Source organism: Grampus griseus, assembly GCF_964374135.1.
Source record: "Grampus griseus genome assembly, chromosome: X".
In the NCBI taxonomy this organism is placed as follows: Eukaryota; Metazoa; Chordata; class Mammalia; order Artiodactyla; family Delphinidae; genus Grampus; species Grampus griseus.
In genome coordinates, this window is record NC_138999.1 from 130148028 (window position 1) to 130162270 (window position 14243).

General features: G+C 58.2%; 1 protein-coding gene and 1 pseudogene across 2 annotated transcripts; one reads left to right on the plus strand and one right to left on the minus strand.

Moving 5' to 3' along the window:
- The first annotated feature begins 1319 nt into the window (after positions 1-1319).
- Positions 1320-5674, plus strand: LOC309839106 (sodium- and chloride-dependent creatine transporter 1-like). Its single transcript, XM_082680663.1, has 9 exons — positions 1320-2421; positions 2513-2616; positions 2705-2829; positions 3485-3597; positions 3729-3866; positions 3946-4048; positions 4140-4240; positions 4330-4500; positions 4903-5674. The coding sequence occupies exons 1-9, from the start codon at positions 2143-2145 to the stop codon at positions 5041-5043; spliced, it is 1275 nt and encodes a 424-aa protein (XP_082536789.1). The 5' UTR covers positions 1320-2142; the 3' UTR covers positions 5044-5674.
- Positions 5675-8052: 2378 nt separating this feature from the next.
- Positions 8053-9032, minus strand: LOC309817671 (olfactory receptor 10Q1-like; annotated as a pseudogene). Its single transcript has one exon. The product of its transcript is annotated as an olfactory receptor 10Q1-like (transcript).
- Between the last annotated feature and the right edge of the window lie 5211 nt (positions 9033-14243).

The window sequence follows — 14243 nt, forward strand, 5'->3', positions numbered from 1 at the left end:
GGCCACCGGCTGTGCCACCTGCCTCTCCTGCGACGCCAGGGTTGCCAGGGTCTTCAGGGTCGCCAGGATCGACTGGGTCACCGGGGTCGCCCTGGCCACCACATGCTGCTCCCACTGCAACGGCCGCGGCACCTGCACCTTCGTCTGCTGCCCTCATGGCTCCTTCACCATCTGCCTCAGACTCCATCTACAACCGCTTCCACCCTCCCTACGAGCGGGGGAAGAAGAAAACGGTCCCTCACAACACCAACCGTCTAACGGCCCCTCACGTGGGGATTCCCAGAGCGCCTGCGCAAACACACCCCTGGTAACGGCTCCTGACTCGTGATTGGCTCCCACCGACAGAGCCTGCAGGCTCTCCAGCCAATGGTCGCCCCCTTACGAAGCTCCACACCGCAGAGCGCTGTGTAACCCCAATGAGCCTGCGCAAACAGACACCCACATCTTCCGGTCCCTCTAACCGGCCTACCTCGCTCGGGCCCAGGCTCCCCGTAAGCGGCTTAGCCGTGAGGCCTCCAGGTGACGCCCCTCCACTTAGTGTGGCTGGAGCTCCCCAGTGCACATGTGCAAACAGAGCCCCGCCCCCACCTCCTAAGGCCTCCGGGCACGTAAGTTTCCCTGCCAAGCCTGCAAACCCCAGGCGAGCCCCGAGCACTTCGAAGTCTGTGTCAGAGGCAGCCTGGCCAACTTCACGTGTGACCAGCCTGCTGAGCGCAGGTCCCTGTCATCGAGTTCTGCAAGGGAGTCGGGCATCTCTGGGCCAGGCCCGGCCAGCCCTCTGGTCTCCCACACGTAGCTCGAGTCTGCATGTGTGTTCGTGTGCACGTGTGCACGTGTCCGGGCCCGGCCCTGCGGGGATGAGGCCAGGGATGCAGAGCGGGCGGTGCTTGCCCGCCTGGGGAAGGAAGCGGGGGGCTGCTGCTGGGCCCACTGAGGACGGCGTGGCGCCAGGCCGCCAGGGGCTCCAAGGTTCCGGGAACACAGACTGCAGCGACTACAGGCTGCAGGCTTGGCCTTGGCTTGCCAGGTGCATGGGGGAGACCGGCTGGCCGGAAGGGCTGTGGCGGCGGGGGGTGGGGTGGGGGTAGGGGCGGGTGGCCCCACCCCAGGACCACCCCCAGTCTCCTGGCCCTTTGTTGGCACAGCCCTCATGGGCTTTCCCTCCCCCAGGAACAAAGTCTTGAGACTCTCCGGGGGCCTGGAGGTTCCGGGGACCCTCAGCTTGGAGGTGACCCTGTGTCTGCTGGGTACTGGTCTACTTCTGTGTCTGGAAGGGGGTCAAGTCAACAGAAAAGGTACAGCCGGGGTGACGGCAGGCCTGGGGGCAGCACTGCCTGGGGGGGTGTGGGTGTCTGCCAGCAAACACTGCTGCCACGGGAGGGAGGAGACGGCACCAGGGCCAGAGCCCGAGGAGGGGCAGGGACTTCAGTCCGGACCACTTGATCCCCAACCCTGGCTGGAGAGTCCTCTCCACCCTGCGCCTCCAGGCCCGGCAGCCTTCCCTCCCGAGTGGAGGTGGAGTGGCCCCGGCAGCGGCTGCCCCTTCCCTGGGGTGGGGGGCATCCCTGGCTCGCCTTTCCTGTCTCGCCTTCCCTCCCTTCCAGTTCCTCTCGTTTCTGGCTCTGAGTCAGCTTTTGACCTTCTCGGTCTGTCTCTCTCACCTGCCTGTCTGCCCTCGGGGACCCAGCGGGCAGCGTGGACCCATCCCTCCCTCAGGGGCTCCCTGTCAGGTTGTGGGCACAACTGTGTGAACAGACACACAATAAGACAGCCTGCCGGTGGTTGCGGGACACGCAGGATACGGCCAGGTGTCTGGAGGGCGGGAGCGTTCCAGCAGGGTCCGCAGAGCAGCCGCTTGGCGCTGCTTGCGTGGGAGGCAGAGGCGTTTGCTGCCGTCTTGATCTTGCCTCTGTCTCTGGCTAGCTGAGTTCTAATCCCCGGCACCAAGGACCCCCGCCTCTCTGCAGACCGGGACCTGGAGTCGGCACGGGAGGCGTGGGACCTGCGTGCGGGCTGCGGCCTCGCTCCCTGCCAGGGGAGGGCCCTGCCTCTCCCTCCCTCTGCAGCTGACCTGTGCTCGCCGTGGGGCTGCTGGTGCCCCAGCCAAGCACCCAGCTTCCTTTGGGAGGAGTCGTGGCTCTGATGAGTAGAAGGGGGTGCCACTGGGTGGCCTCCCTCCTCACCACTGAGCACACCGGCCAGCAGGGACGGTGGCCTTCCTGGCAGCCCTGCGCAGGCGGGGGAGGTGGGTGCCACAGGACCCCTCTGAGCACCCCCGCCCCCCAGGTCGTGTATTTCACCGCTACATTCCCCTACGTGGTCCTCGTTGTGCTGCTCGTGCGTGGAGTGCTGCTGCCTGGAGCCGTGGACGGCATCATCTACTATCTCAAGCCTGACTGGTCGAAGCTGGCGTCCCCTCAGGTGAGGCGGAGGTCGGGTGGGGGGACACTGTGCGGGAGCAGGCCGGCCTAGCAGCGCTCCTCACACCTGCTCTCCCCTCGCTCATCTCCAGGTATGGATAGATGCCGGGACCCAGATTTTCTTTTCTTACGCCATTGGCCTGGGGGCCCTCACGGCCCTGGGCAGCTACAATCGCTTCAACAACAACTGCTACAAGTAGGCACTACAGCCCTGCCACCCCTGCCCTGCCTGCCCGTGGGCAGCAGGCAGTCTCACCAGCCCACACGGTCCCCTCTGCCCCCAGGGATGCCATCATCCTCGCACTCATCAACAGCGGGACCAGCTTCTTTGCTGGCTTCGTGGTCTTCTCCATCCTGGGCTTCATGGCCACAGAGCAGGGCGTGCACATCTCCAAGGTGGCGGAATCAGGTAAAGACGCCCCAAGCCCCAGCCCGGGCTCCGGAGCAGCGGCAGCTGCTGTCGTAACGGACCGTGTACGCGAACGCACACAGAATGACGTTCTGAGAAATGAGAACAATTCAAACTCAATTTGTCACATCACTCTGGGCCAGGAGGCCTGGCTGAGCAGCTGCGAGGCACAGCTGTGCAGCCACCTCAGGCCAGGCCACGTGGAGCCCCGAGCCCCCATCCATCTGTATCCAGGGGCCTCGGGGTATGTCCTCACACTTGCCTGAGTGTTGTAGAGGGAAAGGTCGGCCTTTTCTGGGTCAGTGGTGATCTGCGACCACAGTAGCTGCCGGAACCCAGGTACAGAAGGCTGAGCCAGACACGCCACTCATGAGTACAGGTCTACCAAGGGCTTGCGGGGACCTTCCAGCCCCTGGTATGGCGCGCGCGCGTGCAGACACACACACACACACACACACACACACACGCGCACACACACACACACACACACACGAGGGCTCGAGTGGCCCGGCAGTGTCTTGACACAAGTGGAAAGGCCCTTGGCCACAGGGTGCCCTGGCATCGTCCACTCCTCTGGTACCGTGGTGCAGGGTGGAGGGGGACAGGACGTGGGTGGGGGGCTCCAGGTGTCCACACCCTGCCCCTTCCCCCTCAGGGCCTGGCCTGGCTTTCATCGCCTATCCCCGGGCCGTCACGCTGATGCCTGTGGCCCCGCTCTGGGCTGCTCTGTTCTTCTTCATGCTGCTGCTGCTTGGCCTTGACAGCCAGGTTTGAGAGGGGGGACGCAAGAGAGGGGGCTGGGAGGTGGGGGCATGGGGGCTGGCGAGCAGAGGCCACACTGGGCGACGGGAGATGGCGGGTGGGTGGGGAGGGGCACGGCCTGAGTTGCCCGGCCACAGTTTGTAGGTGTGGAAGGCTTCATCACCGGCCTGCTGGACCTCCTCCCGGCCTCCTACTACTTCCGTTTCCAAAGAGAGATCTCCGTGGCCCTCTGCTGCGCCCTCTGCTTTGTCATTGATTTCTCCGTGGTGACCGACGTGAGTGGGGGCAGGGTGAGGGATGCCCCTGGCCTCAGGCTGCCGGCTGCCACCTTCCCTGACCTGGCTCCATCCCCAGGGCGGGATGTATGTCTTCCAGCTGTTTGACTACTACTCAGCCAGCGGCACCACCCTGCTCTGGCAGGCCTTCTGGGAGTGCGTGGTGATCGCCTGGGTGTACGGTAGGTCTGGGCCGACAGGCAAGCCGGGGGTGCGGCACGGTCAGGGGTGGTGCCTCTCTAGCTCTGGCCCTCCGGCCTCACGTGACCCCAGGAGCCGACCGGTTCATGGACGACGTGGCCTGCATGATCGGGTACCGACCTTGCCCCTGGATGAAATGGTGCTGGTCTTTCTTCACCCCGCTGGTGTGCATGGTAAGGGCCGGGAAAGGCTGGGCAGGGCGAGGGACACCGAGGGCCCGCAGTGGTGGCTGCCGGCTGAGCGCGAGGCTTCTCGCCCGCAGGGCGTCTTCATCTTCAACGCGGTGTACTACAAGCCGCTGGTCTACAACAACACCTACGTGTACCCGTGGTGGGGCGAGGCCATGGGCTGGGGCTTCGCGCTCTCCTCCATGCTGTGTGTGCCCCTCCACCTCCTGGGCTGCCTCCTCAGGGCCAAGGGGACCGTGGCTGAGGTCAGTTCCCCGCGCCCCGTCTCCCGCACACCATCCCTCCCTCCCGTTGGGTGGAGACGTGACCTCCAGAGCGCCCTGCCCCTTCTCCCACCTGCCGGGAGGGACAGACCGTTGTGCCAGAGCCTCTGGGCCAGCTCGGAGGGGGGTGTACGGGAGGAGAGTTGGCCCTCCAGGGCCTCACTCAGGTGGTGGCGGCGGAGGAGAGGCCTGTCCCTAGCCTCTGTTCTAGCAGCCACTCGGCCCTCCACTGAACCCCTATTTCCCTAGCGTAGGGAGCGGGGCCTGGTCAGGAGGGGCGTGGCCCCGGGCCCCAAGTTGGTGGCAGGTGGCGGGAAGCGGAGAGAGGCCAGGGACAAGCAGGTGCCCCTCCCCAGGGACTCAAGGTGTCCCTCTCTCCCGCAGCGCTGGCAGCACCTGACGCAGCCCGTCTGGGGCCTCCACCACTTGGAGTACAGAGCTCAGGACTCGGATGTCAGGGGCCTGACCACCCTGACCCCAGTGTCTGAGAGCAGCAAGGTGGTGGTGGTGGAGAGCGTCATGTGACAGGTGCCCCGGCTCACATCACCAGCTCACCCTCTCGTAGCCATAGCAGCCCCTGCTCTAGCCCCCCACCCCCCCAGGGGGCTTGCCTTTCCCTGACACCTATGGGGTCTGCCGGGGGGGGGGAGGGGAGGAAGCACCAGAGTGCTTATAACTAAAATAACTTTTTCCATTTTTAATAAAATGCCAAAAATATCACAACCCACCAAAAATAGATGCCTCCCCCACCCCCCTTAACCAAGCTGGTGCACACGCTGCTTCCCAAGCCCTGCCGCCCGCCCTCCAGTGCCCGCTACCGTCACGTCTCACCTGACCCCACCAGGCCCTGCCTGCCTCTCTCCAGGCTCTGCCCAGCACACCCCTGGGTGGCCCCTCACCCCAGGGGCAGCAGTGGCAGCTCGGGGAACAGGGGGACTGGAGAGCAGAGGGGGCAGGCGAGGGGGGGGCAGCAGAACCAAGGCGAATATTTCAGCTGGGCTAGACCCCTCTCCCCGTCCCTTCTCTAGAAGCTTAGAGAGCCAGCCAGCAAGGGAACCTTCAGTTCCTGAGCCAGTTGCCACCAGTAGCAGTTGTGTGAGCTTGAGTGCATGTGTGCGTGAGTACATAGGGTATAGACATAGATCTCTGTTTCTTAGCCAAGGGGGCGTCATCTCTTACCTGACAGATTGCTGTGCGCCTGCTCTCTGGGAACCCCTCCTCCCTGGGCAGGTCAGTGGGTTATCGTCATGTCACCCAGGATCACGCCCCAACCACACAGACCCACGTCCTGTCCCACGGCACCCAGGAGAGGGTCTCCCTCCTCCCTGGGGCCCCCTGTGCCGCCAGACTCCCACCCCACTGCCTGGGAGTGATGGAACCCCCTGTCTCTGCACCCCTGCCCACCCAGGGCCTTGTGTGTGTGCACGTTTGTGTGGGTGCACACGTGCACAGGAACACGTGGGTCGGTGCTGTGCACACACGGCAAGGCCGTGGTGGATGGGGACCCGAGGCTGCTCTCCTGTCAGCAGCATTCCCTTGCCTTAAGTGCGCACTCGACCGAGGCGGTCATTAAAAAGGGGTCGGGGACTCAGAGGCATCTGAGCTGTGCCTTAAAGGAAGAGCGAAGTTTAGATAAATGGCGAGGGTGGGAGACCGGTCAGTACCTTGACTTTTCTAGCGTCTTTATTGCGGACATTTCACGTGCACGCACAAGGAGAGAGGGTAGTGTTTTTAAGAATCCGCCTACCTTTCACCCGGCTTCAACACTTGTCAACGTTTCACTAGTTTATTTTGAAAATAAGGGTTTAGGGGTGAGAGTAGTGAAAAGAATATCTCTTGAAGAGATAAAAGAAGAGGCACCCCTCGAAGCTTGTCCACATAAAGGGGTGCCCGTGCACCCCTCTCGTAAGGTATCACACGGCCCTGAAGCACAGGGCCCGCGTAGGGTTGCAACGGGATGTGGTCGGCAACAAGCGGCTACTGGCGTTTTGGTCGCTGTCTCTCTGACTTTCACGTCAGTTCTCTCTCCACATACGCTGAAGCTAGCGATCACCCCACCTTCACTTTGATCAACCTGGAGTCGCCGTCTGGGTTCCCTGCAATGAACCCAGATGATAGCACCGCCTCCTGCCCCTCCAGGCTCTGCCCTTTCCTAGGTCTGAGGGCGCAGGCCAGAGAGCAAGTAGGGCTGGACACGAGGGAAAATTACCCACGTGGTTCCTGCCCTCCAAGATCTGCCACTCCCATTGAGGAGTGCCCCTCTGGTGGCTCTGAGGGCCCCTCTGTGGCAGGAGGTGGGGTCATCGTCTAGGAATGATGAGGGAGGTGGTAGGAGACATGAATTGAGGAGAGTAGGCAAGGTTGGGGTTTGGTGAGGAAGGTTTTGGGGGTTTAAACTATGAGGAAGTGTATTGTTGACCGAACACGAAGGCTAGAGGGAGGTGATGATGGTTGTGGTTGAGTTTTCCAATGAAGGGTCATCAAGGACCCAGACGCTTTCCTTCCTGACCCTTTTAAACAGCATGTGGGTGTTCTAGGCTTGGTGCCGGGTGAATGACTCCTGCCTATGAAAGAAGAGCTCGTAACCATCGTATATTTTCTGAATAATTGGTTTTATTTTAGTCTTTTAAATAAGGTGCTCAACTCGCCAGCCTCATCTGTGAGCTCTTTTGTGCCTTATGCTTTGCCGCATCCCCAGTGCCACGGGCAGTGCCTGGTACCCACAAGGTGCTCATTCACTCATTCAAGAATTATTTGCTGCTAAGTGCTAGGATGCAGGGATCCAGGGCACCTTGCCCAGCCTGTGGGGTGGACGTGGGGTCAGCAAACACTTCCTTGAGATCGTAATGCCGGACCTGAGTCCCTGAATCGCGGAGGCTCAGCAGGATATTGAAGGCTTCCCTTCCATTAGCAGCCAGAGTCTGAAGCTGTTCCTATGCCAGAACTCACGGGAGGGCGGGGGTGGGGGGGTGGGGTCAGCGTCAAATTAGTGCTGATTGAACACCTGTTATGTGCCTGGTGCCGGGGCGGCAGGTTAATCACAGTTCTTGCCTGCAAGGAGCCTCTCGGCCAGTCAGGAAGAGAGCAAAGCCCTTCAGCCCTAGGTAATGAGTGAGCGCACGGGCCCTCCCCAAGGCCGCCAGGAGTGAGCGGCCCTCGAACCCATGGCAACATGAGGAGGGGCCAGCTGGCCCAGAGGCTGGAAGCGGGGTAGGTCGGGAAACGCGGCGGAGAGGAGGGCGCGCAGGAGGAGGGTGGAGTGGGTTACAGCCCCTGGGCTGGCTCTGCCTTTGCCCCCTTGCCTTTACCTCATTTGGACTTGGGAGCTCGCTCCTTGTACTTCTAGCTCTTTGGCCGGAGAAGTGTCTGACGGTGCTCCAGAGTCTGGGTGTCATCGTCCGTGAAGGGGCCGTGAAACGTTCACTGACCCCCCCAGAGCTGCTCCATCTCGGAAAGCGTCAGGGTTTGTTCCACGTGTGACGGCGGGAAAGGGGGCGGTAAGGTCCAGGCGCCCGCAGAACCACAGCGCAGCCCTCAGGAGGAGGCGTGGGGCTGCGAGGGCTGCACGGACATGACCGACTGGGCTCTGGCACGTGGAGCCCTCTTCCCGCTCCCCTTGCGTTGGACTGCCGGCCTCGTCTGGTCGTGGCTCTCCAGGAGTCTCTTGAGGGCCCCCTCGACTTCCTTGTTCCTCAGACTATAGATCATAGGGTGGAGCAGGGGAGTGACACTGGTGTAGATTAAGGACACGGTTTTGTCCTGTTCTGGGGCGGATGTAGATCAATATTAGGCCAGCAGGTGCCCAGCACAGGCCTTGCTCCCGCCCTCAGCCACGTGGGTTCTGAGGACGGCAGCGGTAAGGAACCCGCAGGAGAGCAGGCTCAGCAGGAGGGGAGCCAACAGGATGAGCAGGCAGACGAGGAAGACCGCGACCTCACTGGCCTGCGTGCGTGCGCGCAGGCCAGGAGTAGCACAGCGGGGACGTCACAGAAGAAATGACTGATCTCATGAGACTGACCAAAGGGGAAGAGGGATATCAGCGTGGGGAGGGTGAAGGAGAGCGCAAGTCCGCTGACTCACGCCGGAGCCAGCACCTGCAGACACAGGGTCCTGGCTATGATGAGTGTGTAATGCAGGGGCTTGCAGATGGCCTCAAAGCGGTCGTAGGCCATCGCAGCCACGAGGAAACACTCTGCCCTGCCCAGGGCGCTGGAGAGATGCATTTGCAGGGCTCAGCCCAGGAAGGGCATCCGCTGGCTCCCGGACAGGAAACTGGCCAGCATGCTGGGGACGATGACCCATGTATAGCCGATTTCAATGGTGGACAGGTTGCGAAGGAGGAAATACGCGGAGTCAAGGAGGGTGATGAGCGCAAGAGTCGTGTGCCCTGCTAGGGTGACAAGATGCATGATTAGAAACAGTCCAAACAGGGAGATTTGTAACTCAGCCAGGTCCCCAAAGCCCAAGACAATGAATTCAGAGCTCAAGGTGTGCTGCTTCTGCAGTGGGGCCATCCTGCGTTCTCCTCTGTCGAGCTCCTGGGCCGGAAAAGGCAGCTTTCTAGCAGTTCTCTAAGTCGTGGGAGACCCTGGAGCCCTCTCCACAGATGGCCATTGTCCCCATTCTGTGAGCCTTTTGAACTCTGCCTTCTGTTCAGCGAGAGCGGCGGAGTGCTCGCTCTGATGGTGACGTCACTTTAGTTCACCTGTTATTACAGAAACGAGCCGAGATGAGTGAAGTTGTCTTTAACAGACCCTAACGAAAGTCCTCCTTCTGACTACGTTTTGAAGAGCGGCCTCAGGGTAGGGGTTGGGTGCTGAGCGTGATGTTACTTAGGTTGGAACAGAGGCCGGGCCGGCGGGGTCATTGACGCCGTGGGGAATTCCCGTGGGATGGAGGGTCCGGCGAGTTGGTCTTAAAGACACTTTGACTCTGTGCGTTGACTATGTTGTCCCTCCCTCGCCACCGCCCCTCCCACCAAACTCCCAGGATTCCTGCAGCCTCCCCCGTTTCAGCTCCGCTGAGTCGCAGGAAGACCCCGGCTTACGTGTCACCCCGCTCTAGACACCTCTTCTGAGCCCTGGGCTGAGTCAGGCGGATTCTCTCTCTGGCTACCCCAAAAGCCTGTGGGCTCCATGATGGCAAGAATGATTTCTTATTTAGCCTCTCCAACAGTGGCTGGCACATATTAGTGTTACTGGTGAAGATCTGTTGACTAAAAGTCTGTTGCTCGTTTCTGCATCCTCTGCAGTTAGGGCAGAGTCAGACATTGAGTAGGCACCCAACACGTATGCTTGAGTTAATGGTTAAGTGAAAGCAGGGAACCTTTGACGTATTGGGGATGCTGAGGTCATGATCGTCCAGGGTGGGAGGAAGCAGGACAGAACTAGGACATAGTCGGCACCTTCCCAGACTTTGGGGGACACGTTTGCTTCTCTCTTCCCCGGTAGGACCAAAGATACAAGTAGGAGGCCTTATGCCTCGGCTTCGATTCCTTCCTGTGCATCCCTTTCTCACAGCAGAGGAGAGGAGAAGCTTGCTGAAGAGTCTAGAGATCTAACACATCGAGACTCAACAGGAGTGACCTGTTGAGGTCACTGAGATGGGTTCTCTTTATTTTCAGCGCCTCGTGGAAATGGAGTTGTCACCTCAAGGACAGGAGCTCACTTAGGTACCATTTGGACCGGGGCCAAAGTGTGAGACGCGAAGTGTGTTCACTGAAACCTGAAAACCCATTCTGCTGATGGTTTTGCTTGGCCCAGACGGAGTTTGTGCTTCCAGTTTTCCAGCCCCTTGCATGTTACACTGACTATTCTTTGGGTGTTCACTGACCTAACGGGCGCCTAGAGTCTCTGAGCAGCACGGGTCCCTGGAGGGCCGTTTGCAGAGCCGATGGTCACGACGTCTTCCCCGGATGACGCCTTCCCTGCTCCCAGCCCTGCCACCAGCTCCGCCTGGAAATCACACTAAGTGCCCTGCTCTGCCAGCGGTCTGAGTGAGGCCATCCTTTCCGGGTTCTTGTTTCTCTTCCTTGGACTCGGACCCTCGGCTCTGGCTTGGCCACAGCTGATCACTTCCACTCTTTTTTCCCATGACGGGGCTGCGGACATGTGGGGATTGCTTTGTTTCATTTGGGCCCTAAACCTTGAAAACACTGAAAACACAAAAATGAAAGTCAAAGACTTTCAAAGACACGTGATCCAAACGGTTGAAAAGCGAGAAGTGAAAGTCAGTGTGACTTTCTCCCCCTGCTCTCCCAGAGAGCATCGCTCTCAGCCGGGGGGCTCACTTCCTTCCCTGCTTTGTCCGGTGCGTACAAACGCAAACACTTCACGCACACGCACACACTCACACGCGTGGGCATACACACACATACACACTCCCACACGTGTACACAGAAACAAGCATGCACACACCTTACACACGCAAGCATAAACACGATCACATGTACGCACACATACACATTTGCACACGTGTATGGACACACACAGTGCACACCTGCGCGCATACATCAACACACACCTGCACGCATATATGCACATGTTCCCACACTCACACGTGTATGTATATAAACGTTCACCACAGTCACACATTAAAAGCTGAAATGGGATCATATACACATATAAACTTACTGCCCTTAGTGTTTTCACCGCATAATGTGTCCGGGAGAGGTTTTCAGTCAGCACATAACTGGTTTACTTCAATCTTCTTTTGTTTTTTTTAACATCTTTATTGGAGTATAATTGCTTTACAATGGTGCGTTAGTTCCTGCTTTATAACAAAGGGAGTCATACTTCAGTCTTTTAACTGCCGCATTCTACAGTATGGATGCACCGTAATGTCATTAAGTGTAATGAAATAATACAACAAACACACGATAACAGATAAAACCTATACACAAAAGTAAATAAAACATAATTAAAATAACTGAGACTTTAATCAGTCTTTCATTACTTCGGTGTTGCAGTGGTTTCTATTTGTTTCTTACCACACGCCACGGTCCAAAGCATAGCCCCGAGTGGAGCGCGGAGCAGCGGCCCCGCGTGAGTACGGCTCGTGCATCCTTCCTGCTCTTTTCTCGCGTGCCTGGAACGGCCCCGGAGAAGAGATCTGGTTTGGTTACCTGGGAGGCACAGATCAGCGCGTGAAGCGGAAAACCGGGGAGAAGCCCGAGGAGGAGGAAAGCCCATCTTCAGGGAAGCAGCGGCAGCGCCCAGTGGCCTGGACCCGGTGGCACAGCTTCCCGCAGCCTGGCCGGTGGCTTTCCCGCCTGTCCGGACCACGGGGAGCGAGCCCTCGGAAGCACTGTCTGATGGCTGGAAGGAAGGGAGTGTCCTTAGAGGAGCTGCTACGTTGGCCCTAGAGGAGAGGTGGGGAAGGGGGCCGTCCCTGTGGTCCACCCCACCGAGGGGAGGCCCTTCCCTAGGTCACACAGCTGAACCCAAGCCCAAACTCAATTGCTCAGGTTTTCCTTGCCAAAAAAAAAAAAAAGAAAAAGAAAAAGAAAAAACAGTCTAGATCTTGACAATGTTGTTTAACTCAGATCTGCTGAAATTGCGGGCCCACTGTGCCGTCACCAGTACGCGAATGGGCCTCAGGCTGATTTTAGAGGCAGAAAATGCACAGGTTTGCTTGGGTTTGAATCAAGCCATCAGGCCTTGCTAGAGAGGAGTGCAGAGTGGGCAGTGGAGCCCGAGATTGGTGAGCTTTTAAGCCCCCCAGCCCCCAAAGCTGAGAGTCTACAAGGGGACTTAATCAGGGCCATCGGGGATTCCATTTTTAATCTGCAAACTCTGAGTCATCAAAGTAGCTTCATTGAACGAAGTGGGGACTGAGGGTTATGGAAGCTTGAGAAAGCTACTACTCAGCTGACCCAGGCTTCTGTCTAATACTTTCATCTCCCCGGTTCTGGTCTAGGTGTAGCCCGATGTCCAACCTGCACCGTGCCCTGCATCCTCGTAAGGCAGGACCCCAACGACGCCTCGCCTACATTCATAAAGCCAGTCTTCCCCCTGCAGCCACTCTGGGCCTTCCTTTGGTTCACTTCCACGGCCCACAGGCTTGCTCAGAATAAACCTCCCTTCCACCGCCGTCCTTTGGAGGATAGCCCTGCCCGGGCCAAAGCCTCGGAGGGCTAGCTCGGTGCTGGCCTGCAGGCGGCAGTGGGACAAGGCCTGCCCCGCAGCACTCTGCCACACTCTGCAACCGGAAACAGGACCCCCAAGAGCCCTCTGGGTACTTAGAATTACACACACTTCCCCTTGAATCATTCCAGTCGTTTCTGCCTCTAATCATGACCCCAGAGGGGCTGCCAACAGTCCAAGGTGGGCCTACGGCACTTTTCGACCTTCCTCTCCCTCCTCCCTGGCCTGTTTCTCCTCTTGGCCCCAGTTTCTAATACAAAAGCTCTTCTGCCATCTAATGGAGAGAAGCACCGTGCAACTCTCCAGCGTCGATGAGTGACCTGATGTGGCGGCAGCGCGGGGCTGAGGATATGCTGTCTTCCTCCAGCTAATGCGCATGCCCACCTTAGTGCCAGCATTACCGGCACGTGGGGTCCGAAGGGAGGGATGGCAAGTAAGAGGTTTTAAACATAAATTCAGCACTTTGGAAGAAAGGCACCTCAAAAGGGCCCTAAGTAACTGGGGCTGCCGCCTCTGCAAATTCCTAGATGTTCTAAGGCAGTGTCAGCGCAGCTGCCACACCACTCACAGCCACAGACTCTGTGTGTCTCCCCTGGTTTCCTCGAGGAAAGAGATGCCACATGGAGATGCAGTGAACTACACTGTTGGTGAGCAGCGTCCAGAGGTCCACGTCTCCTCACCAGGGGGAATTTGTCAGAGGTTCTCAGTGTGGACTATTTGGTCTCTTTCTCCTTCCCTTTCCACTCCCTCCAGTGGGTTGTTCTGAGTCTAACTGTGTGGGGTGTAGGGAATTAGCTGTATTCACAAACCAGCCCTTACCAGTGTAGAGGCTTTGCTTCCCCATCTGTTGGGACTTTTCTTGTATTTCTCAAGTGGTTCAGAACTCCGGCAGGGAAGAGGTATGCTGTTTATTGGCCCTTCTTCACTCCCCCAAATTCTCAACTTAAGTGCTAATATTTGTACCTAAGTTTCTTAGAAATTGTGCTGCCAAGGAGGCAGGCGTGCAGTCCTGAGTGGGGAGCCTCAGAATTCCCTTCATTTCTCAGGGAGGGAACTCCGCTCCCGCTTCCTCACCTTACGGGCAGTGGGTCGGGACACTAGGCCTCTTCGTGGAACCATGTGCTTGTATTCGGTTAGGACGTGATGATGGAGCAATCTGGTTGATTGTTCTTCCCTTAACAGTCTCTTCATGGTTGTTCTGATTTACTGAGGTATAGTTGATGTACAGTATTATATAAGTTTCAAGGGGCACAGCGTAGTGATTCACAGTTTTTAAAGGTTATAATCCATCTATAGTTATTATAAAATATTGGCTCTATTGCCTGTGCTGTACAATATATCCTTGTAGCTTATTTATTTTGTACATAGTAGTTTGTACCTCTTAATCTTCTTAGTGACAGATTGATGGGTTCTCTTTATTTTCCTGCCTTGTATTTTGGCAACCACAAAGAGTTCCACAGTTGAAATTACCTGTAGGTAGGAAAGCATCGGATTTCTAGGACCACCAGGCACCCCATGCCCCTGATTTCCTTCCATCTGCTTCCTTCCCTCGGGGGAGAAGCGTCCACAGACCTTGGGGCC

Bases quoted from the DNA above. Each gene is read 5' to 3' on its own strand.
- LOC309839106 (XM_082680663.1), top strand. From the start codon at position 2,143: ATGAGTAGAAGGGGGTGCCACTGGGTGGCCTCCCTCCTCACCACTGAG. The intron at 3,867-3,945 runs GTGAGTGGGGGC...CTCCATCCCCAG, and splicing joins ATTTCTCCGTGGTGACCGAC to GGCGGGATGTATGTCTTCCA. The intron at 4,049-4,139 runs GTAGGTCTGGGC...ACGTGACCCCAG, and splicing joins GGTGATCGCCTGGGTGTACG to GAGCCGACCGGTTCATGGAC.